The 25,879-nt window shown below is 51.7% G+C and overlaps 1 protein-coding gene across 1 annotated transcript in view; it reads right to left on the bottom strand.

The window, feature by feature from the left end:
- Window positions 1–25,879, bottom strand: part of COL22A1 (collagen type XXII alpha 1 chain) — a 224,269-nt gene that overhangs the window by 121,916 nt on the left and 76,474 nt on the right. The window contains 9 exon segments of the mRNA XM_070382724.1: window positions 2,907–2,960; window positions 3,179–3,208; window positions 3,466–3,510; window positions 5,097–5,141; window positions 5,754–5,807; window positions 9,441–9,485; window positions 10,108–10,161; window positions 11,548–11,601; window positions 12,379–12,432. Coding sequence (XP_070238825.1) covers window positions 2,907–2,960; window positions 3,179–3,208; window positions 3,466–3,510; window positions 5,097–5,141; window positions 5,754–5,807; window positions 9,441–9,485; window positions 10,108–10,161; window positions 11,548–11,601; window positions 12,379–12,432 — 435 coding nt within the window.

The following is a 25,879-nucleotide window of genomic DNA, read 5'->3' as shown; positions in this document are numbered from 1 at the left end:
TGATCTGCCAGCTGATCCTTCTTTATTACATTCAATCAAACATTGATACAACTGCCACAACCCGTTCCATCTTGGGGAAAGGATGAAAGATGCAGGCCTCCTCAATGACTCCCAGCATCCGGGAGCAGAAGGCTGTGTGCCATTTCCACTTAGAGAATGGGATGCACTTTTCACTCTCTGGGATTGCTTGTCACAAACTCAAAGTTTTCACTTCTCAACAGAAGCTGCTGAAGCCAGGCTTTCACTCTCATTCAATCTAATGAGAGCCACTGCTCTGCGGAAGGCCCTGGGCCAGGTGCTGCTGGAGATTCAGAAAAGCCAGAAATAACAACTGATCTCTGTGTTGGGCTTAATAAGGCTTCCTAGAGCAGTGCTTCCTACAATCACCCGTTTAACTCTCACAGCACGTTAATGTAGGAGGTGACGTCGATGATGATGATTTCCAAGCCAGGAAGACAGAAGAGGATAAGATGGGTACAGTGATGCCATCAAGACCCAAAGCTACTTGGTGGAAGAACTGGGACGTGAAACCAATGGTCTGGGGCTCCTAACCCCAAGAGTCTTCCGTGGCCACAGTGCTCCTTATGAGCTCAAACTGAAATCAGATCTCACTTTGATGTCCCTCCTAAACATTTGCTGTGGGTCACTCCTTCACAAGCATGTATTAAGTTCCCACCATGTGATAAACTGTGGATTTGAGAGATGGAGAGACACTGGCCCTGGCCTTAAGAACCTCACACTCTGGGCCTTTCATCACTGTTCCTCATTTTTCACAAGGTCTTTAGGTTAGGCTACTGGCTTTTTGAACTCCTTCCAAGGGAATTTCATCACCAACACCAGGTACTGTACTCAATCCCATTCTGTCAAGAGCATCTAGCCCCGATACCCTCTTCAGGACCCTGGACAGCTCCACTGAGCTGCAGGGTTGTGCTGTTCCAGTATTTGCAAGAACCGTGGGTTCAGGAGCCTCTCCTTGTTCTAGAAAATGGCCTGCAGGAATGACATGAAACACTTGAATCCTCACTGCAAGTGTCAACTCACAATTATTTCTTTTTCACACTCTTCACCAAACTATGAAATCAGTCCATGTGCTTTCATCCCTGTATCTCCACCCTGAAATATTTCAGTTGATATAAAGCATGTGACCAAAATGTTTGAGGTTTCTTCCCTCCCTCCCTTCCTCATTTATCAAATTTTACACAAAGGGGGAAACTGCCGTTAGTACATCCCAGACCCCCGAATGAGAGATCAAGAAGGCTGCCTTGGGAATAAGCAGGCCTGGGCACTGTTACCCTCTTATTCCTTAGTGCGAACCGGGAGGGAAAGTCACTCTGCTCTGTGCAACTCGGAGGACGTGTTGCTGCACTGTGCACTCAGGGGTGAAAAGACGATGGGCTAGACTGTCAGATGGATCTGGGCTCAAAGCTCAGTCTTGCTTTTTAGCTATGTGACTTTGTGCAAGCTACTTACTTATATCTCTGTGCATATCTTCTTTGGTTAAAAAAACAAAACAAAACAACTTCACCCTTCCATACTATGCATATGTTTGCCTACGAGATGTACTACAATAAAGATGATCAATACTTGCCACTTACTGATCTGAGCACACTGTATTACCCATGTTATCTACTTTACATCTCTCAACATACTGACGATGGTGGAGAGATTTGGAAATCAAGCCTCAGAAGGGTTTAAGCAAGGTATCTAAGGTTATAGAGACAGAAGGGAAGCTATTCTAACCTGAATTTTTTGATGTGAAAATTTTCTAATTATACTGGAATTAAACATCTTCTCAATTCTAAAGGAAATCAACCCTGAATGTTCACTGGAAGGACTGATGCCGAAGCTCCAATACTTTGGCCACCTGGTGAGAAGAGCCAATTCATTAGAAAAGACCCTGATGCTGGGAAAGACTGAGGAGCAGGAGGTGACAGAGCATGAGATGGTTGGCTGGCATCATCAAATCAAACGACATGAATCTGAGCAAACTCTGGGAGATGGTGAAAGACTGGGAAGCCTGGCATGCTGCAGTCCATGGGGTCACAACGAGTCAGACATGACTGAGTGACTGAACCACAGCAAAATACATCTTCTAAGTTTCTTCTAGTTTTACCCCAGCAAGAATATCCACATTTATCCTAATGAGGAATAGGCTTTACTGTAAATCTGATTATAAATCTGACTTATGATAAATCTGAGTTACTTTAAGTATGATCTATGGGCATTTCAAAATAAGAGTTGTTTTATTTCCTTCAATGAAACAGTCACTTGAAAGAAGCAGAAGTATGTTACCAAAAGGGACCTGATTCAACCTCCACCATGTGGAATTGACTGATTCATATTCATTATCCTTAGTATCTGAACTCACATCAAAAATCATCACAGAGTCCCTTTGAAAGGCCTCTTCCCAGATGGTAATTCTTAACATTAAATTCTTAACAGAGGGAGAAACCGAAGGCTGAAGTGTTCCAAGCCACTTCAAAGTCAGGATTAATGAGAAACAAGCGAAAAGCAAATGTGCACTGGAAACGATTCAATCGGCGTTGAAGTGTCCAATGTTTTCATTCTGTTTTATCTGAAAGGACGGTAAAACACCAGACTGAGCACCAGAACCCCAGCCCTGGCCAGTCTGGGCCTGGGGACTCTGGAGGCAGGCTGCCTGGGCTTCGACTCCAGGTGCAGACATGCTCACGCCTGACTCGCTCCCGGCGATCTCAGCCCTCAAGGCCCAGTGTCTCCCGTGCTAGATGCTGGCAACAACCCCTGTCACTCAAGGTGACGGGATGAGACTCTGAAATAACCCTGAAATGACTCGGCAGCGAGAATGGCCATGATTTTGCAGACCTAGAGGTGTTCAGAGCGGACCCCTGGCTGGGGGTGGGGGCGGGGCGGTGGGGGTGACTTACCGGGGCTCCTGGTGGCCCAGGTGGGCCCTGGTGACCCCGAGGTCCGGGGGCTCCCTGGTAACACAAGCCAAACGCGAATTAGCCGTGACACCCTCTCCTCATGTCCCAGGCCTCCAACCAGGACCCTCTGCTGACTGTCTTCTTCCCGAGTTCCCAGCGTCTCTGAGGGGCTCCGTCTGAGCTCAGCAAGCAGTCTCACCACTACGCTGGTGGCCGTTCTGTCTCTGCCACCACCTGGGGTGCCAGGACAAGAGAACCCACATCCCGCTTACCTGCTCGCCTTTCAGGCCCTCTCTCTGCACCTGGGGGACAAACCAGACGTCAGCAAAGCTGGCAGCCTCTTCTCAACAGTCACCCTCACTCCACTCCATGGTGGGCATTTGCACAGCCATTTCTGACTTTTCTCTGATTTTATCCCATTTTCAGTGTGCAAAAGCTTCAGACTCTCTTGTCATCAGAAGAGTTCCTCCTCATTCTCAGAGGCAACAACTCTCCCAACTACACAATACGATCAGTGTCTGAGTCCGGGATTTTACCCTCTAGGGGCTGCACCACTTACCACAGAGCCTGGAAGCCCAGGGGGGCCTGCAGGACCCACGGCACCCTGCAGAGAAATGACAGGCATTTCATTATAGGGAACTATTTTGATATTGAGCTATAGCCCCAATGACTGTTTCAAATTGGAAAGCAGCCAAGATCTGTCCCAGTAACATTCCTTCAACATGAGTTGAGAGTCATTGTATCATCACCCAAGAACCTCTGGTTTCTAGACCCTTCCAACAAATGCTCCAAATCATACCATGGCCCTTGGACCTTGTCTTCCTACTTCTGCTGCATTCATCATAATAAGCAATGAAAACTCAGCTATCAGTTTGGTCCCAATCAGGAGGGACCAAACATCTCTATAAATGAGGGGGAGGTTGGAATTTATAATACACACACACACACATGCAGTAGTGGGAAAGAGCTGTCACCTAGATCCAAACTTTAAGAACCATCCCCTCTTAGTGACTTGAAATAAACTACTTATTTTAGGCTCTAGCATCCTCGGTGTCAAGAAACTTCAAGAATACATTAAAATCCTGACACCAGATAACAGAGCAATATAAATCTCAACTCTAAAAATATTTAGACAGAGAGAAAATAATTAGGCAAGAACTGAAGTTCAAGTGAGCAAGTCTGGAAGGGATCAACCTTCTCCAGCCACCACTGCTAAAGAGAGGCTTTCTCAGCCCACAGGTGTCTTATTTATAACTATACCCTGTTTCTGGAAGGAGTCAGAGCAGCCTTTTTCATTTCCAGCGTGTGCTGGGAAGGCATCCGAGTCGGGCAGTAACCTTGACCTGCGCTCTGCAGTGTGACACTGAGCAGTGACGCATCTCTGGTCCAGCCCTCTGCTTTAGCCGGACTCCCCCCGCTGCCCCGTCTCTCTCCTGGCTATTCTCAGACCCAAAGTCTGATGTCTTTCTTAAGGGCCTAATCATCTGAAAGAAACTCTTTCTCTTGTACTAAATGCAGGGCTGGGTCTCATCACCCCTCCTGCCATAAATCCAGAGCACAGCCTGCCTTCTCCATTTCCCTTGTGACCCTGAAGGCCTAGCAAGGTTATTATCTTCATACATTTTCATAGCGCTTCACAATTTTACATGCAGTTCTTTGCATAACAGAAATCCTAAGCAGCAAATTCAGTTAATAAGCCTTGTTGTGAAAATGTTCTAACACAGATGATCAGCAGGATGAGATGCAACCTCTATTTTATTTATGAAATACCCAGCACATTTTCAGAATTATAATTCTGGTTAAAAAAAAAAAAAAAAACAGTAAACGCTGCAAAGGAGAGAAAGAGGAAAAGGAATTTGTAAGATTTTTCTATTTGCTCCTACTCTGCCTTAGCCCAAAAAGCCATTTAAGTAGCACAACATTTTAGTATGTCCAGATGTTATATAATGGGGATTTTCATTTGTTTTTTAGATGGATTTTTATTCCCCCAAATAGAAAAACATGTTTAAATACAATAACCAGAAATTTTTTGTAGGCTGAGTTCTAATGCACGATTCACCACCTCTGTCTGCCCTTCGTTCCCAGAACTCTAGCGTGGCCACCCCCCAAAACACAGGCCTCAATTTGTTCAGGGGAGCAGCTCCACAGCTGCTCATCGGGAGCCGTCTCCCACCCCAGTACCTGGCTTACCTTCTCCCCCTGGGGCCCTGGCTCACCAGGAGGGCCGGGTCTTCCCTGGAAAGAGAACACGGGGTCCATCAGGGGAGTGAGTGGAAAAGGCAGGGCTGAGGGTAACACACCTCCAGACCTGTTCCTGGCCTTTTCCCCAGAAGGGCCCCTCCACAAGTTTTCCCAGACCGCACTTGTCGCTATAAAGCTTCCCCAGGCCCACATCTCCACGTGGTTCCCTGTGGGCTCATGGATGCATCTCACGGAACACCCGTGTCAGGACTTTAAGAGTTGCGTTAATTTGCACAGCTTCATATTATTCCCTGTATTTATTTAATACACACCCTGATTTATTCAACTTGTTTCTTATTTATGAGCATCTGGGCTGTCTGTAATCTTTTAGTCTCGGGGACAGGACTGCAACTCATCCATCACTTTGAACACACGCATATCGCCTGTGGTCTTCCCATTAATGACCAGCTGTCGTGTTACTACGGTTAGACCAGTTTTAAAGTGGTGTGTTCTCTGGGATCCCTCCACTCTGGCATGGAGGAGTCCATGAGTGGCAAGCTGGGGGCTGGTCATTAAGCCTCCCAAAGCCCCCAGCCGAGCAGGATAGACTGAAGCCCACAGGCCCTATGAGCCTGACCCAGGCCCCACCCTGTCCTGCCCACCTACCTGCTCACCAGTCTCCCCCTGCTTCCCGGGGAATCCATCCAGGCCTTGCTCCCCCTGGCAAAGGAAGGAAAGTGAGATGAACAATGGAGGGACACGCCCAGGGTCAGAGGCACAGAAACGAAGGAGCAGCGAAGGCATTTAGTGCTCCACTGTGCTCTACTCTCCACCAGGCACCAGGAGAGAACCTCCCAAACACACACACACACACACCAGGAGATACACACACACACACCAGGAGACACACACACACCAGGAGACACGCATACACATACCAGGAGACACACACACCAGGAGACACACACACACACACCAGGAGACACACACACATACCAGGAGACACACACACACACGACACACACACACACACCAGGAGACACTCACATACACCAGGAGACACACACACACACGAGACACACATACACCAGGAGACACACACACACACCAGGAGATGCACACACACACGACACACAAACACACACCAGGAGACACTCACATACACCAGGAGACACTCACACACACCAGGAGACACACACACCAGGAGATACTCACACATACACCAGGAGACACACACCTGGAGAGCCCCTCCCCTGTCTACACACACACCCACACACCAGGAGAGAAAGAGACACACACACACACCCCAGGAGACACATATACACCAGAGACACACACCAGGAGAGCCCCTCCCCTGCCTACATACACACACACACACACACACACACACCCACCCAGGAGACACACACACAGAGTAGACTGGACTCTACGTGTACTGGGGGTCAAGGGGAACAGAAGCTGCAGGGAGGTCCCAGAGCTGCTGGTGGCAGAGCCATGGGCTGCTGAGCCCAAAGCTGGTGCTCCAACGCCCGGGCTTCCATCCCCAGACAGGGCAGGACCCTGGGATGTCCTCCCCAGGACCCCAGGAGGTTGCCATCACACCCCGCCAAAGCTGTCCAGAGAGCACGCTCTTCTGGACAGGGCGGGGGCGGCTGTGTCCATCCCCTGGTCCCCAGGGAGTGGGCACCCCTCTTTTTGACTGAGTAGACCCACTATACACTCTGCTGACTGCCCCGAGCCCAGCGGCCCCTGGACAATCCATTCAGGCCTCACTGTCCCTCAGTCACTAGGAGGTCCTTGTGTCCACAGAGCCTCCATACCTCGTGTCTGGCAGGGCCTTTCTGGAAGATGCCAAAAGCAAGGCTGGCCCACCCACCCCAAGCCCGCAGAGAAGGTCCTGACAGGCGGTAGCAGAGCTGGGCTTGGTGGCAGGTGGGCACTGGCTCTCTCTGGCCATGCTCCACTTCTAGGAGGCCAGGCAGCGGGATGCGCCTATCTCGAGGGGAGATGGAAACTTCCTTTTTGCTGATTTAAGAAATTTAGGAGGTTCACGAGAAAATAAACTGTTCTAAGTACTTATCAGATATAAGAACTGGAAAGGAGCCCAAGAGATCATGCAGCCCAAGCATCTGGTTTGACAGATGGGAAAACAGAGGTGCAGAGAAGGAACCAGCTCCCCCCAGAGTCGCCGAGAACATCGGCAAGGGAGCTGGGGATCAGAGTCAAAGCAGAGCTCTCAGTGCTCAGGTTATGCCTCCCTGCCAATCCTCTATGCCTCGCTGTTTCTCTTCTTCTCGTCTCCCACCCTCCGTAAATATGGCCTCTGTTGCCCAGCACTGCTCTAAGCATTTTACAAACATTAGGTCATTTAATCCTCATAGCAGCCTTACATAATAGCTACTCTCTACACTGAGGACACTTGAGACTCAGAGGTGAAACGAACTCTCCAAAGGCCACACTGCTTGCAGACCCCAGAGCTGAGCCTGAAACTCCGGCAAGCTGGCTCTGAAATCACCATGCAGGGCGTCCTCTGGGCCACGCTGTAGACTGAGGCTGATGGCTGACGGCTGGACTTCCTCTCCAGGGCCTGCCCTGCAGGTGACCCCCTGCCCCCCCAGCTTCCCTGCCAGGTGGCGGCTGCAGGGCGCTGGGCTGTGGCTCAGCCCTCCTGCCACGTCTGTTCCCCAAACCCTGCATGCTCCCAGGGGGGGAACCTTCAAATTGGACCCCTATCGCCCTGTGCACCAGGGCTGCCCATCAAGCCTGTGCCTGGACCCCCAGTTACCCGAAGGGTCACTTCCCAGTCCCCACCTTGTACAGAGGAGGAGCAGAGGGCCACAGAGAGGCCCTCCACCCAAAACCTGACACACGGAGCCACAAGAACTCTCTCCAAAGAACCAAGAGACACGCGTCCCAACCACACAGGGCAAGGGATTCCACTGTTGAAGCTGCAGTGATGAAAGTTTGATATCCGAACAAACAGAAACCACACTTTGGGGCCTGAGGTGAGGGGCGTCACCCTGGCTCTCGCCACACTCCTTCCAAGAGCCTTTTGGGGACCCACACGCTTCCTGAGTCACACAACACATTCGTCTCCTTTGACCACAATCTCCCTTCTAAGGGAGCGGCCGGAGAAAACCATCCTAAGTTGGGAAAAATAAATAAATAAAGGCATTGGTGTGAAAATGTTCACCAAAGCAGTATTTTTTAATCATGACAAACTGGAAACAATCCTCCCTGATCGATAATAGGGGAATGAGCCCATAAATCATGGCCTATTCACACACGGGGACACTGTGCAGCCATTTAAGATAAATCATAGACGTCTGCAGCAGCACGGCGGGGGAGATGCTACCCGGAGGAGGAGACACGAGGGTACGCAAAGCAGAACACGTCACGTGTGACGATGTAGAAAGACGTCAGAGACACAGGAGTGAGTCCTGCAAGAAATCAAGAAACGGGCCAGAGTGGTCGCTGCAGCTGCAGTGGGATGGTGCACTTACAGGCTGCTGGTTTTTTTTCCTGTTGCCAGATATGGCTGTGTGTGTGTGTGTTAAGTTGCTTGAAATAAAATTAAATTTCTTAATATTTTAGAAATGTTCTATAAATGAGAGAAACACGTACTCCAGGAAGACGGAACAGGGCAGGTGCTGAAAAGGGGGCTGGAACACAGCTAAGCTCGAGAGGGCCAATTTTAAGCTTTTGATTTGAAGGAGCCCAGTGAGTGGATGGGCCTGGGATTCCTGGGAATTCGATGCCTGCTGCTGTCCGGGGAGGTGGGGAGGTGGGATGCCATCCTTCTCCCCACCCCCAGAGCCCTGAGCACTCCACCCATGGAAAGATCTGGTCTGCGGATGACTTGTGACCTGGTGGCGTCAATATGAAGGCACAGCCAGCTTCGGCGTGGAGAGTCTCAGCTGAGGTCAGGTCACAGCACTCGGTCCACAAGGCTGTGTGGGTCACCAAAGCCACAGCTGTCCCTGCACCCCCTCCCTCCGTTGACAGTCAGCGTCCCTGAGGTATGGAGAATGCAGGCCAGTTGCTAAGGAAGATGTGAGTCCCCAGCAGCAACTGGAACTTTTTGAATCCCAATCCTGGGCACTTTTAAAACCCCTCTGGCCTGGAAACCCCAAACTGTCTCTGCAAGGAGATCTCAACCCCTGCAGGTACCGGGACCACGGCCTTCTGGGCCCAGAATTTACATTTGGGTCAGAAGCTAATGCCTCCTCTGCACCAGCCCTCAGTTACCATAGCACACACACATACACACACACACACATGTTCACACACACACACTCACACACATGCTGTCCACAGAAAGCTGCACAACTAACTGAAGCAGACTGTAAATACCTTTTCTCCCCGGGCTCCCTTTTCCCCTCGTTCTCCATGGAGACCCTGGAAGGGAAGGGAGGATGAGTAACACGCAGACAGCCCCGTCCAGCTTCTCTGCACTGAGCTTGAGGCCCCGGGACAGCCTGCTCGCCTGGGATGGTGGTGAAGGTCTGTCTCCCGTGTATCTCACTCCCTACGGCAGCCTGCTTCTCCCTTGGGCCTGGGTGGTGAGCTCGGCCCCTGCCTGGATGAGAGCCCCTGGGGCTGGTCCCCCCATCCCTGGATTATCCAGGTACCCCCAGCTAAGACCTGAGCTCAGCTGGCCGAGTGCAGCAAGGTGGCCCCGGAGTCAGTCCCCACTGCCATCTGATCATGGAACCAAGGAATTGAACCTGAGACTCAGGGCCCCTTGAAGCCACATTCCTCCCCCTCCCCTGGGAGAGGGCCACTGCCCCGCCCTGCATGCACACACTGTCCTCAGGAGAAGCACCCAGAACCTGCGCGAAGGCCACCCTCCCCTCTGGGAGCAGACGTGATGGAGACGGCAGCCCAGGTGTGGGCCTCTCTGACCACATGCTCCAAGTTGTATTTATGCACAGATGTGGGGTAGGGACCTGTCACAGGGCCTGGGTCCCAGTCCCCTAGGACAGCAACACAGCCCCTTCCAACAGCAGCCTCTACTTACGGGAGCGCCGATGGGGCCGGGAGGTCCTGGAAGTCCAGGCGGTCCCTGGGATCCCTGCAGAAGACAGTTCCCAGAGCAGAGGTTTGGGGATGGAGAGAAAAGGGCAGGGGCAGAGGGAAGACGCACTCAATAACCGTGTTAGGGGCTGAGACAGCTGCTCCTCATCCGCTGCCACGTGCCACCTGCATAAAGTCCCCCCAGGAGACCCCCCCACCTCTGCTGCCCCCCTCCATGAAGAGCTCATGTCACCCCCTGCCTGGGGGAGCTGGGATTCACATGCAGCTCGGCTCGACTTCCACAGCAGCCTTTGAGCTCTCACGAGGCCAGTGCAGCAATCTGGTGAGGCCGCGCCCCGTGGCCATGCTGGGACCCGGGCTGGACACGTGCAGAGCTCCTGGTCACAGGCTGGCTTCCCGTGGCTCATCACGCACACCTCACGTGGGGCCAGCACAGCCTGGACACATCCTCACAAAGCCCACCTGGGGTCCCGAGCCCGGGAGCCCCTGCTACCTGGACCAGGATCTGCTGCCACTTTAAGGCTGTTAAACTGGCCATATTTGTTAAAACCCATTAATAAAAGATTGGGGGCAGGAGGAGAAGGGGAAGACAGAGGATGAGATGGCTGGATGGCATCAGCGACTCGATGGACATGGGTTTGGGTGAACTCCTGGAGCTGGTGATGGACAGGGAAGCCTGGCGTGCTGCGATCCATGGGCTCACAAAGAGTTAGACACGACTGACTGACTGAACTGAACTGAACTGAATGTTAAAAAGTGCTTTTTCCTCAGCCAAAGATACCCTAATTTTTGTCACCTACTCTACTGAAACAAAAAAATAACAGTGGTGTGTGCATTTACTGATTTTTGTGGAAAACAAATGAAATTAGAAATAACCTGGAGGGCCACAAACAGAGGAAAAGTTATGTAAATTATGATGCATCCATATCATGGAACGGTAAGCACTAATTAAGAGAACAGGTGGTATTGATCTGAACTGGGGAGGAAAGACACGTCTCTTGTTAGAAAAGATAAATGGCAGAGAACGGTAGGATTCACTTTCTGTGAGAATTTAGGAAACATCAGGGATGTGAACACACACACACACACACACACACACACACGAGCAGGCGTGTGGCTGCATGAGAAGCATTTGTAGAGCGTTGAGTGGGCCCATAAACGTTGGTTTTGCATCAAGATCTGTGCACTAGAAACATCAGAAAGTGAAAGTCGCTCAGTCTGCTCTTTGTGACCCCGTGGACTGTATAGTCCATGGAATTCTCCAGGCAAGAACACTGGAGTGGGGAGCCTTAGCCCTTCTCCAGGGGATCTTCCCAACCCAGGGATCGAACCCAGATCTCCCGCATTGCAGGCGGATTCTTTACCGGCTGAGCCACCAGGGAAGCCCAGAAACATCAGAAGAAGAGCTCAGAGCAACACTCACCCGCAGGCCCACCTCCCCGGGCAGCCCCGGCTCGCCCGGTTCTCCTGGCTCCCCCTGCAGCACAGAGAACAGCACAAGGTCACAACCCGGGGGACTCAGGCCCAGGCCCCGGGGCGTCCTTCCCAGAACTGGATCTCAGCACGGAAACAGCGTCATAACGGCCGGCAAGCCGAGACCTAGGCTCCCCCAGAAGTGCCTCCGACAAGCAAAGGAGCTGATCTTCACTGCAGGCCTTCATCACTGGAACCCCCAACACGCCCCAGTTCTGCTGGTCCACAGAACCAGGCCGGATGGAAGAGCGGAGAAAGCACAGCAGCTGGCATTGATGGTGAGGAGCCACTGAGGACCCAAACTGAGTTCTTGGTGGCGAAGAGGACCTCTTTATCCCGGGTCAGACGGACCCGCCTGAGCTGAGATCACTTCCGCCTGGGGTCCCGGGGTGTGTTCCGACTCAGAGGCCGGGGAGGCAGAGGGGGAGTCAGGTGCCCACTGCAGGCGGGCGGCTGGACACGTGGGCTATGGGGCCCCCTCCAACTTAAGCTATGAACTGAGGACTTGGGAACTGGGTCCCCTGGCTCCATTCCAAGTTCCAGGCACTGGGACAAGAGCCCAGAACTGCTGGTCAACCAACTGTGAAAACAGCTCCCAGGGGCAGCCAGGTGACGCCCGGTGGCCAGAGCTGCTGGTGTGGTGATAGTTACCAGGCTGACCTCCAGGGACCTGGGACGATCCTGGTACAAAGGTGCCCAGTTGGAGCCTGGCCCTGGCGAAGGCCACCCCCCCCCCTCAAGGACAGGGGCTCCGATCAGCAGGCCCCCAGAACAGACATACCCGCATGCCTTTGCTGCCGTCTCTTCCTGGGGGACCCGGCAGGCCCAGGGAGCCCTAGGAGGGGAGAGAGAGAAGAGCAGTTAAGACGGGGTGAGGACCACGCTGGACATAGGCTCTCCGCTGTGGCAGCAGAGGATGCGCCAGACGGGAATCATGGCTGAGATACTCCTACTCAGAGGGCGGCAACACACAGATCTGCAGCCCGGATGCCTCCAGGGGAGGGCAAGAAATGCAGGCCGCGGGCCTCTCTCCAGACCCTTGCCTAGGGGGCCACATTTTAACCAGACCCCTGGGGGGTCTGTATGCGCCTGACAGTGGGAGTGAGATGCCCCAGCCCTGCCTCTCAGTAACTCGCCACGTGGCCGCCCCACTCCAGGCCCCAGTCACACATGCGAGCAGAGCATCAGCCACAGCAGGGTTCTCGACCTGGGTCCCCCAGCACCAGATGGGTCAGTCTTTGCTGGGGGCGGGGAGGCTGCCCTGGGTGATTCAGGGTGTCCTCCAGGGGCCCTGGATGCCGGGTACCACTCCCCGGGTGTGACAACCCAAGCATCCCTGGGAGGAAAAATCACACCAGAAATGCTGGGCTAGGCCAGGTATCAAAAATGCTTCTTAAGCTGGGGCAAACTCCGTTCCAGCAAATCAAGAGGAAGCATGCAACACATGTGCCCATGGAGCAGGTGTGGGGGCCTCCTCATCCCACCCCCATGCTCCCTGGAAGTGCAGCAGGGGGGCAACTCAGGAACAGGGAACCCGAGGACCCCTTATCTCCCATCCAGCTCCCACACCGTCTCCTTCAAATCAAAGGATTCCACCAAGACCTTCATCCCACTCCCCACTCTCCATCAATTTTCCAAGGACCACAGAGCAAGCCAATGCCTCTTTCTGGGGCTTTTCCATCTGTGAAATGAGGATGTCGGACATTCAATGAATCAATGAACTGATGAACCTGTAAGTAATATTTAGAAGAAAATGCTATGGGCTAGACCCTGCAGGATGTCTTCTACAAATATTTTCTTACTTAGTTCTTATAATACGCCCGTGAGAGAGGTTTCGTTTTCTCACAGACACATCACACATTTACAGTTTTACCTAGAAATTAAGATGCACGCATGTATGCACACGTCCACACACACACACACGCACACCCACAAATACTTTAAAAATGTTTACAGAGTGCATTCTACGGCCGAACATTCTAAGTTATTCTGTTATTGGAGAGAAAGACAGACAGACAGACATCTCTGGCCCACACCTGCACCTTTCTAGCCATGGGACCCCAAAGGCAGCCACCCTGGAAGGCCGTGTGCAGACACCAGCAGGATCACTGGGCGGGTGACTGGCGATTTCAGATATAAAGCTCACAGCCCACTGGGCACCCCCATGGCCAGCAAAGGACACCACAGCTCACGTGCGATGTGCATAGTAAACTGCCTGGGTGGCCATTTCCTCAGGACAACTGGGAGCTGATGGGATGCTTGCTAGGGTCAGACTGTCCCCCCCTGTCCACCCCTATAAGGGAAGGGCAGCTGTGGCCGGAGATCCCTCAGCCTCTAATCCCACCGCTGCACTGTGGGGATGAACCCCCTGCCCGCCTGTCCCTCCATCTGACTATTCTGAAACTCAGCTGAGGTTGAACGAGGCGACCAGTCCAGATGCAAGTGATTTCTCTGATATGGAACGGCGACTAGACACCAGCTAGCACTGCTATCATTAGCATTAATGGCAGAGCCAACAGCAATACGAACGGGATACTAAAGACAGTATCCCACCAACATTCCCAACCTGTCATGTTCTGAGCTCTCTCCGCTCATCAGTGCACTGAACTCGTCCCCCCAGCACGTCCGTGTTTCATGCTCACGTCACATGCAGCCCACGAGCACACAAGGACACTGGATTCCTGGTGGCCTCCCAGCAGTTCCATGGCCTGGTGAGGCAGGCTGGGGCAGCGGAAGCCTGGGCACCCAGCCCTGCTCTCCCTCCCCAGGGATCAAGGTCAGCCCCACTCGGCCTCACCAGCCCCCCTTCCCTGGGGAAGCATCAGAGTTTCCCCAAAGGCCTCTCAGGAGGCAGGCCCCCTGCTCAAGCCAGCATGCTGGGGGTCAGGTACAGTGTGGGCTCAGCTCCCCAGATGCCTTGTCTGTCTCCAAGGCCCACGTTTCATCTGCTCGGAGCTAAAGCAAAAGGCAGTGTGTTTCCAGGTAGCCAGGGCCAGCACACTTAATGGTGCTTCCCTACAACATGAGGGAGAAATTCAAGATTTCCCAAAAGGGAAACATCAAGAAGAATAAGGACACCCCCAAGATCAGGCCCCCTGGGGTGGCATGGCGCAGAGCTTGCCCCGGGGGTCAGTTACCCAGTCCTTCACAGGCCAGTCTGTCTCTTCGCGGCTGCAGGTGGGGAAGGGAGGTCTGGGGGGCTCCTGCCGCAGGAATCCAGGGGGCAGGAGCAGCAGGGCACAGAGCTGCCAGGACCGTGTAATAAAGGAAGCCGGGTAGGAGTCCAGAGACAATGCCAGAGGGGACTCGAGAGAGTTCCGGAACCTCTGCTGTGCCCACGGCTGTCGCAGGTCCAGCCCCGTCACTGCTGTCCAGCAAGTGTCTGGGTGAGTCTGTCTGATCACAGGACCGGAGAGCCACGAGGTGGGAATCGGGACTCGGACACATCCGTGTGAACAGTGTCCACCGGGCCCAGAGCCCCACAAGTGTTCCCTGGGCATCCATCCCTTCCTAAGCCCCATGGGCATGCAAGAGGAGACAAAGGGGAAAGCCCCGTACTTCAGAATTAGCCCTGGGGGTATGAAATGCCAGGGCCAAAGTGAAAATCAGGCTGTTGCAGGAAAACAACGGCTTCAAGAGCCAGTAAGTTACAGCTTCAAATCCTGCTCCGTCACTCCGTACTGACAGAATAGGCCAGGTCAGGGCAGCGCTCTGAGTCTCAGGCTCCACTGGGAAGCAGGTGTCATGAACCTCGCTGCAGGATCTGTGCTTCCCACAAATGGGAACAGCTCGACAAACTGGTTTTAGAGAACTGGTATCCCAGAACCAGGGCTTCCCCGGTGTCTCAGTGGTGAAGAATCTGCCTGCAATGCAGGAGACATGGGTTCGATCCCTGGGTGGAGAAGATCCCCTGGAGATGGGAATGGCTACCCATTCCAGTATTCTTGCTGGGAAAGTCCCACGGACGGAGGAGCCTGGTGGGCTACAGTCTGTGTCGGACACACCTGAGCACACACGCATCCTAGAGCCAGTCCCTTCTGCTTTGTCTGCAGGGATGGGCTAGCCCTGCAGCCTAAGAAAGTCAGCCTCTGTAGAGATGAACGAGTATTTTCTTTGTCTAAGAAGCTAACATCTTTTTTTTTTTTTTTTTTTTGAATCATGGTTGAGATAACCAAGCCAGCACTAGAAATAAGACACATACTGAGAAACTTCCACTTTCAGTCATCGTGAGGTCCAGGCATTTCATTTAGATGGGTTCCTGCCCCAGGAGGCTGTGTGCCCAAGAAAAAGTCAACCTGGCCCAGATATTTCATGTTCCAGGGTCACATAATCTTAGCATCACAGAATGCCACCATGTTCACAGAACACACCTTCCAAAGTCCTTCTCTTGAACTCAGCTGCCTGCAGAATCTGTGAAGAGAGAAGTCAGCGCCCTAAGCCGCTCCCTGACATCCCACCAGCAAAGTCACACTGCCTCCTGGAGCCTTGGTGTCATCATTTGTAAGATAGAGGTTCGTGCTGCTTGAGATGAGTAAACAAGTGGGGATATAATTGTAGACTATAAAATATTATTGATGTGTCAGTTGCTTATATTCTGTGGAGAACTAAGAACACTTTCTCAGGTCTGTAAGGCGGGTCAATGAGAGGAGTGGGAAACAGACCGGAGGCTGGTCTGGAGCAGGAAAGGCTGGCATAGAGGGCTCCTGAAAAGGGAGTTTGGAGCTCAGGATCCACGGCAAAGCACACAAAAAAGGAAAGGGGATGGATGGAGGGAAGGGAGGAAGAGAAGGGAGGAAGGAAAGAGAGAGAAAGATAAAGATGAGAGACGGGGAGGAGAGGAGAGGACCAGGCTGCGGGGGCGGGTCTGGGTTCATGCGACGCCTCTGCTGACCCTCAGCTGAGCAGAAACAGCTTCCTTCCCCTCCTGGGTCTCAGTTTCATCACCTGTGAGCAGGGTGATGCAAGGAGGAGCAGCACCTCCGGCCCAAAGTGAGATGCCTTGAGACAATGCTTTAGAAAATGACTTGAACATACGGGAATCTGAAAAGAGCATGAGGTTCTGTTATTTGGAATATAATATCTGGAACCTCCATTCTTTGCCTGTGAAAAGGAAATCACTCAGCTTAAGATGACTATATCCGTATATACAATGGAATACTACTCAGCCATAAAAAATAACAAAATAATACTACTTGCAACAATGTAGATGAGAGTAGAGGTTATCATATGAAGTGAACTGAGTTAGAAGGAGAAAGGCAAACTCCATACTTATCACTTACATATGGAATCTAACATGACACAAACGGAACTGTCTATGGAACAGACTCGGAGAAGGCGATGGCACCCCACCAGTACTCGTGCCTGGAGAATCCCATGGACAGAGGAGCCCGGAAGGCTGCAGTCCACGGGGTCGCGAAGAGTCAGACACGACTGAGTGACTTCACTTTCACTTTTCACTTTCATGCATTGAGAAGGAAATGGCAACCCACTCCAGTGTCCTTGCCTGGAGAATCCCAGGGACGGGGGAGCCCGGTGAGCTGCCGTCTATGGGGTCGCACAGAGTCGGACACAACTGAAGTGACTTAGCAGGAGCAGCAGCATGGAACAGACTCACAGACATGGAGGACAGACTCCTGGTGGCGAAAGGGGAGAGGTGGAGTGGGAGTCTGGGGATAGTAGCTGAAAACTATCACATAGAGAAGGTACAAGCAACAAGGTCCTACTGTCCAGCATAGGAAACTATAGTCAGTATCCTGGGACAAACCATGAAAAAAAGAATATATGTACACACACATACACACACTGAGTCACTTTTCTATACAGAAGAAATTAGCACAACATTGCAAATGAACTATACATCAATAAAAAATAAATTATAAAAAGAAAATACACTTCGCTTCATCTTCCTGTGTCACAGTCATGATGGAATAGAATTACTAAAACCTGGGTGAAAAACAAACAGGAGGACGAGTGTCGATAGTACACATGAAACGCATCACCAACAACAGCCAGGGCTCAGGGGTGAGGGCTTCCCCGCAGCTCACACTGGCAGCTGTGACTCTAAATCGGGGGCCCTGATTTCAAGTCAAAGCGCTGACCTCACCCCCTCCACAAACACACTGCCTGGAGGATCTCGCCAGAAGCCCCAGCGGGTAACGTCTGGCAGGAAATTACCCACCTAGGCCCACTTGCGAGAACCATAGCTCCAAGGATCATATGGTGACTTCACTGGGCGAAATACAAAGAGAAAACAGGAATGTCTCCTGTTCTATTACTTAAATATCAGAGCCTGCCCCCTAAATCCTGACAAAAGCACTGCTTCGCTGTGGAGATGCCCCGTTAGGATTCCTCTTTGCCCCCTGGCTGAGCCCGAGCAGGCTCTTCAGGTGGAACAGAGGGGTCCTCTGCACAGTGATCCTTCAAGTGCGGCTCTGGCCCAGCAGCATCCCTGGGCCTGGTTAGGCAGGCGGATTCTCTGGCCTCACCCCAGGGCCATCGAATCAGACAGATGGGGAGCGGAGCCTGGCCAGCGGGTTCAACAAACCCCGCTGTGGTTCAGGTGCTTGCTCAAGTTTGAGAGCCACTTTTCTGTGGTGTCTGAATATATGAGCACAATCCCTGGCTTGGCCACACAGAGATAGTCACTTGCACCTGGTCACATAGTGAACAGGCCTGAAAACAAGGACAACAGTATCTACCCCGAAACTAAGTAGCTTGTGCTGGCAGACACTTGTGAGTACAGGGGACTGCTGTTACTCCTGGATGCTCTGCAAGTTGTTTTGGATGAAGTGAAGAAAGAGAAAGACACGTTATACCCCTGTGTCAGCCCACCTGGGACACACTTTCTAAAAACACCCTCCAGGCTTCCTGAGGCTCCGGGAGTTGCACAAGTCCTCCTGAGGTGGGGCAGGGCGGGGTGGGGACACTGACATTTCCCAGCTGTCGGCCACCCCTGGGGATAAGACCTCATTGCTGCAGAGGATGCAGAAGATGTCATTCGGTGTAAAAAGTGAAAAACTACATTGGCGTGATAGTAATTATACTCAACATTTATGAGTACTTCTTAACAATAGAAGTCATTTATTTTCACTAGTTCACTTCGTCCTTGCTGTAACCCGCCGAGGCCGGTAGAATTATAGTCATCAGTTTATAGATGGGGGAAAGCAAGGGTTGCAGGGGTTGAGTAACTGACTTCGCCAGGGTTACACAGCTGCTAAGTGGCCAAGCTGGGATCTGAGTCCAGCCAGCTGGTGTCTAGGGTCTGCACGCTTGGCCTCCACTGCCCTCCCAGTCCAGCACTTACCCTTCCAATAAATGCTCTCACCCTCCTGTATGAGGCCCTTGGCCCTGTGACTGGGCCATGAGACTTGGCAAGAGCCTGAGTGTCAGACGGAGCTGGAAAAAGTGCACACTTTACTATTCTGGCTCTGCCTGGGGCTGTGAGAACCCGTGAACTCAAAACTTCCTCAGTGTGTCCTTCAGCACCACGGACAGGGTCAGCAGCACCTTTATTTATTCCAACTCCCAGCAATCTGCCCCCACCTACAAGGCTATTTGAGGGCACGTAGGCAGCTAAACTTACTTCCCCCTAAATCCTTTAATTATGATAAAAATAGAAGGCACTCGACCACAGTTATCCAGCTCGATAACCATGAATAATGCACATTAAGGCACAGGCTAAGAATAGGAGATGGGGGTGCTGATTAAGCCAGTCGTTAACAAAGGGGATGAGACCCAGAGCTGGAGGCAAAGGGTATAAATACATCTTAGAAGTTTCAAAAAAAAAAAAAAGAAGTTTCACACATATAAACACACACATATAATTTATATTTTATGGCTCAGAGGCTCTATAATGTAGTCATTGCCTAAAATAAGTTCCTCCCCACAAGGGACGTGGGTTTTGAGGGTCAAGAAATCCCAGATAAAGGCATCTCTCTAGGGGCGGGCAGGGAACCAGCATTGGCCAGTGTGGTGTTAACAGTGGGGCATGTAGGGTCAGACACGGCCCCAGCCACCCTCACCCACCGCTCTGTGCCCTCAGGCGTGCCCTAGACTCCTTCAAAGAGTTGCAGAGGCTAGTACTCATAAACTGGACAGCAGGCAGATGAAAGCGGTCAATAAAAGGCTGACATCATGATTCTTTCCACTTCAAGGTACCTCTCGGAGACGATTCCAGACAAAAATCACCAAGCTCTGGCCACTAAATTCACCTTGGCCACCAGTGTTAATTCCCCCAGGCCATCCTCTCAGACAGAATCTGTGACATAAAGTGGATCCATCATCCCTTGCAAGGGTCCACGTCTCACCTGCACCAGACCCCCGTGATATGCAGAGACAGCTGAGACCTTCTGAGGACCTGACTTGGTCACTAGCTCTGAAAGGAGGTGCTGGGAATAAAATCCATCACATAGCAGAGCCTGCGCTCCACTCCCATCCACCTGGGCAGTCCATCTCCACTTCCGCAAAATCCTCTCATCTCACAATTTCAAAGACCGCCTGCCTTTAAAGACACCAAACAAAGAACCAGATCCGGTGGGAGAGACCAGGTCTTTCATGCTGTGATGGCACAAGGTGGGTCTGTCGTGTTGAGATGAGAGAACAGTCACTGTGAGAGCAGGTCTGACCATCCTCTGGAGTAGGGCCCCAGGCACCCCTGTGATGTTCATGGGAAGGGCTCCCAGCTGGCTCAGATTGCGGGCTAATCAGGACCGTGTGAGTAGCCACACTGCCACCCACCGCTGGCTCTGCCCTGCGAGCTCTGCAGGGGCCACAGTGATTCTCCCTTCTCTCTCTTTGTCACTCACCCCGACCCCATCCTGGCTCCTCCACCCACCCTGACTCTCAGATGTTGACAGCGGGTTAATCCTGCTCTAAAGCTCATGCCCCTCACTGTGCCATCCTTCCCCCGTCTCCGGCCAGTGCCTGGCCCTAGACTGGGTAACTCTTAAACTTCTGAATGAAGCAGAGCTCCTTACAGACTACTTCCTACACCTTCTACAATGAAAAAATCACTGTGTAAGAGCACTGTCCTAAATCTTGGGGGCCTTTTCCACAAGAGAGAGAGAAGGTGATGCCCTCCACCTGAGCTCACTGCCCTCCAATACTCTGGCCACCTGATGGGAAGAACTGGCTCACTGGAAAAGACCCTGACACTGGGAAAGATTGAAGGCAGGAAGAGAAGGGGACGACAGAGGATGAGATGGTTAGATGGCATCGCTGACTCGATGGACATGAGTTTGAGCAAGCTCCAGAAGTTGGTGATGGACAGGGAAGCCTGGTGTGCTGCAGTCCATGGGGTCGCAAAGAGTCAGACACAACTGAGCAACTGAACTGAACTGAAAATTCTATCTCCTATGAGCCAACCAGCCCAAAAAAATTCAGCTGAGTTTCTTCTACTTGCTCGTGTATTATTTTCTGGGGCACCGCACTGTGAAATCCAAGCACAAAATCCATACAAAGTATTATTTATTGCCAGACAGGATTCCTGTGAAAATGCTGAAGAAAGGGCTTTCAGGTTGTTGTTTGGATTTTTTTTTACCCCGTGTACCAAGTGCTGAGTATAGAGTTGCTGACCCAAGCATGGCTTGGAGACACTTTGCCCTGATTCCATCCCATGTCTCCCAAAAGCCGTCACCATCTATAAGTTGTGATCCAGACTCCTGAGGGGGGTTGTAAAGCCTGCTCCCCACCCTGTCCTCGGTTACTCTCCACTCTAGGGAAACTGTGTGTGTGGGGGGGCTGGGTCTTCCCAGCACCAGATCTGGGCTGCTCTCCGCCAGAAGGCCACCCAGGGCAGGTTTTAGAGCTCCGTGAACCCACCACTGTCTCCCACGTACTCAGTACTTTAAGACTGCCTCCTGAAGAAGCACTTGTCACTCTTTCATGGATCTGAGTACTAGTTTCTAGCAGATGAATGAAAGGAAGAATGATGAAAGACAGATTTTTATATGCACCTACCTAAGGACCTAAGGCAGGCACTCTCACAGGCAATGCCAACCTCCTTTAACACAGCCCTAAGGGATGGGCATCAGCGGCCCCACTTTACAGACGATGAGACTGAGGCTCAGAGACACCACCTAAAACTCGCACAGCCACTGCAGAGCTGGTCCAAACCAGGTCTGCCCACTCCCCAAACCTGCTTTCTTTCCAACACCTGAGCCCACATTCGAGCACAAAACGAAGGCTCCTTTACCCTTATTCCGCCATGTGCCAGATTCCCAGGGAAAAGCAGTGCACCCCCAAAGGGCAGAGAGTTCCCCAATATTGAATGAAGCCATGCAGAAGAAAACTGGACCGACACCCTGACTTCCAGACACCAGAGGGCACTGTGGGTCCAGGAAGCGGCCACAATGCAGCCTCTCCTGGTTCTTCCCCTGAAGGGTCTGGTCCCCAGAGCACGAGGGCCCTCAGAATGAAAAGGAGGTTCACTGGACACCCCACGGTTTGGCCTTGCATTTTTGTTTCTCAATCTTTTTCTCTCCTTGGGGCTCATGAACCACGTCTCCAAGGAAAAAAGACACTGTGCCCAGCTGCAGGAAACCTCACACCAACATCCTCACCACGGTTACTCATTTACTTTGTCAACAGGGAAGGACCAAGGATGGAGGGCCGTGGAAGTCATCGCCCCTCCCTGCTCTCCCTGACTCTCCCCAAACTAGTCCAAACCAGCCCAGAGCAGTGGCTCTACCCTATCATCATCATCATCACCACCATCACCATCGTCATCACTGTCACCAATGTAACTGTCATCACCTTCACCACCATCATGACCATCATCCTCATCATCATCACCACCACTATGACATCAGCACCACCACCACCATCACATCATCACCATCACCACCATCACATCACCACCATCATCACCATCATCACCACCACCATCACATAACCAGCACCATCACAATCACATCACCACCATCACCACCACATCACCACCATCACATCACCATCACCATCATCACCACCACCATATCACCATCATCACTATCACATCACCACCATCACCACCATCACCACCATCACATCACCATCATCACCACCATCACCACCATCACCATCACAATCACATCACCACCATCACATCACCATCACCATCACATCACCATCACATCACCATCATCACCACCATCACATCACCATCATCACCACCATGACATCACCACTATCACCACCATCACATCACCATCATCACCACCACCATATCACCATAATCACTATCATATCACCACCATCACCACCATCACCACCATCACCATCACAATCACATCACCACCATCACATCACCATCACATCACCATCATCACCACCATCACATCACCATCATCACCACCATGACATCACCACTATCACCACCATCACATCACCATCATCACCACCACCATATCACCATCATCACTATCACATCACCACCATCACCATCACAATCACATCACCACCATCACATCACCATCACATCACCATCATCACCACCATCACATCACCATCATCACCACCATGACATCACCACTATCACCACCATCACATCACCATCACCACCACCATCACATCACCATCACCATTATCACCATCACATCACCATCACCATTATCACCATCACATCACCACCATCATCACCATCATATCACCGCCATCACATCACTGTCATCACCACCACCATCACATCACCATCACCACCATCATCACATCACCACCACCACATCACCATCATCACCACCATCACATCACCATCACCATCATCACCACCACCACATCACCATCATCACCACCATCACATCACCATCACCACCATCACATCACCACCATCATCACCATCACATCACCACCATCACATCACTGTCATCACCACCACCATCACATCACCATCATCACCATCACATCACCATCATCACATCACTGTCATCACCACCACCATCACATCACCATCATCACATCACCACCACCACATCACCACCATCACATCACCATCACCATCATCACCACCACCACATCACCACCATCATCACCATCACATCACCACCATCACATCACTGTCATCACCACCACCATCACATCACCATCACCACCATCACATCACCACCATCATCACCATCACATCACCACCATCACATCACTGTCATCACCACCACCATCACATCACCATCATCACCATCACATCACCATCATCACATCACCACCACCACATCACCACCATCACATCACCATCACCATCATCACCATCACCATGACAATCACATCACCACCATCACCACCGTCACATCACCATCATCACTACCAACATCACATCACCATCTCCATCATCACATCACCACATCACCATCATCACCACGATCACATCACCATCACCATCATCACCATCACATCACCATCACAATCACATCACCACCATCACCACCACCACATCATCATCATCACCACCACCATCATATCACCAGCACAATCGCACCACCACCATCACATCACCATCACAATCACAGCACCACCATCACCACCACCACATCACCATCATCACCACCACCACATTACTATCACCATCATCACCATCACATCACCATCACCATCACAATCACATCACCACCATCAACACATCATCACCATCATCACCACCACCATCACATCATCATCATCACTACCATCATCACTATCACCACCACCACCATCATCACCAAGACAGAACTGCCAACGATGATGGGATAACAAGAACAGCAGTGTCACACATTATGCAGGCAAGGGCAGTGGATGAATCCTCTGAGCAACCTCTCATGGTAGGAGCTATTATTTCTTTTCCTATCTTTTACAGAAAAGGAAACTAAGGCTCAAAGTAGCCCAAGGGGAGACACACAATCAACATGAATTTGAAGCTGAGTCTTTTTGACCACAGAGTCTGGGACCCCTCTACTGGCCCCTGGTCCTGGATGATGGAGGTCCACGTTCCAACCACCCATTCACTTCTTAGACAAGTACGGATTAATTGCAGATGTCTTCCAGACACTGTGAGGAGGTCTCAAGTCCCTTTTTCTCTATCTCCCCAGTGCCTGAGGTGCAGGCAGATCTTTTCAGGTAGCCCCACAAGCCTGCTTTCCCCTTTCCCTGAGCCTGATTCCATACATATTAAAACACTGAGGGACCAGAACCCCAAGAACCCCGGGGAGAATATGGGGCACAACAGGAACCAGAGAGGACGTTAATTTCCAAAATGAAGGGCAGAAGCAGCCCAGGAACAGAGAGCCACACACCAGTCTTGGGCCAGGAGAGTCAAGGGGCCAAGAGCTCCTACAGAGCTTCAGGTGTGTGACCCTCAGCCACTCATCACCTTCTCTGAGCCTCAGTTCACTCAGCTATCGGACAAAGGGGATTCAATCAGCCTCCCAGCTTCCCTTCATGGTAGTACCCATCGGGACTGTTTTCTAGCCATCTTACTAGCAGTGACCTTGGGCAGGCCACTTGACCCCTAAGCTAGCTCTCTCATCTGTGAAACGGGCAGGGCACTGCTTTCCCTGAAGCACCATGTGAACAGTGACACACACAGCATGAGACACAGCTTACAGGGTGCGTGGCCTTCACGGGGCTGATGCACATTGTCACACTGGTTAATTGCGTCACCAAAAATTAAAAAAAAACAAAACAGCACAATTCAGAGCAATATGATTTCCAGACACATCGGGCTCCTGTCCATCCAATCTGCTTGGTATTCTGCAACTGCTTTCGAGAGAATATTCAAGCAAAAAAGCCAGTCTGCAAAGCTCTTTCCAAGTGCATGAGTCACCAGTGGCCTTCTCCCTGCCGTGGATTCAGTCATCCCTTTGACTCACCTGGGCCTCCTGCATCCTTGGAGGAGAAGCAGAGGCTCCAAGCTACTGAAGGTGACCCCAGGGACTCAGGCTGGGGGTGGGCTGATGACCAAACCTCAGAACAGCCACCTGCAAGGGCCTTTATGCATCATCACACCCACTCCCTCGTTTCCACTGATGAGGAAGCAGGGACCCAGAGATGGAGGTGACTCACCCCAAATCGCACAGCTCATATGTGGCAGAATCTAAACTCAGACTTTACTAAAAATGTCCAACTGCAAGAGAGTGTCAATCGAGGACAGAGCCAGGCATGCCAGAGCCTCTTCTGCCAGCGCCACGTGTGTGAGGAGGTGCCCCCACGGGGCTCTGACAGAGCAGCTTCAGCTTTGAGGGTGGTGCTGCAGCCTGGACTCCAGGGCACCAGGGACGTGCCTCCAGGCATCGGGAGGAGGCTGCCTAACCTGAGCTCAACCAGAATGCACGGGGCAGAGA

This window comes from Bos mutus, chromosome 14, assembly GCF_027580195.1.
Source record: "Bos mutus isolate GX-2022 chromosome 14, NWIPB_WYAK_1.1, whole genome shotgun sequence".
Taxonomy (NCBI): Eukaryota; Metazoa; Chordata; class Mammalia; order Artiodactyla; family Bovidae; genus Bos; species Bos mutus.
Note: the sequence above shows the minus strand (reverse complement) of the source record. Positions and strands in the feature narration are given on the sequence as shown.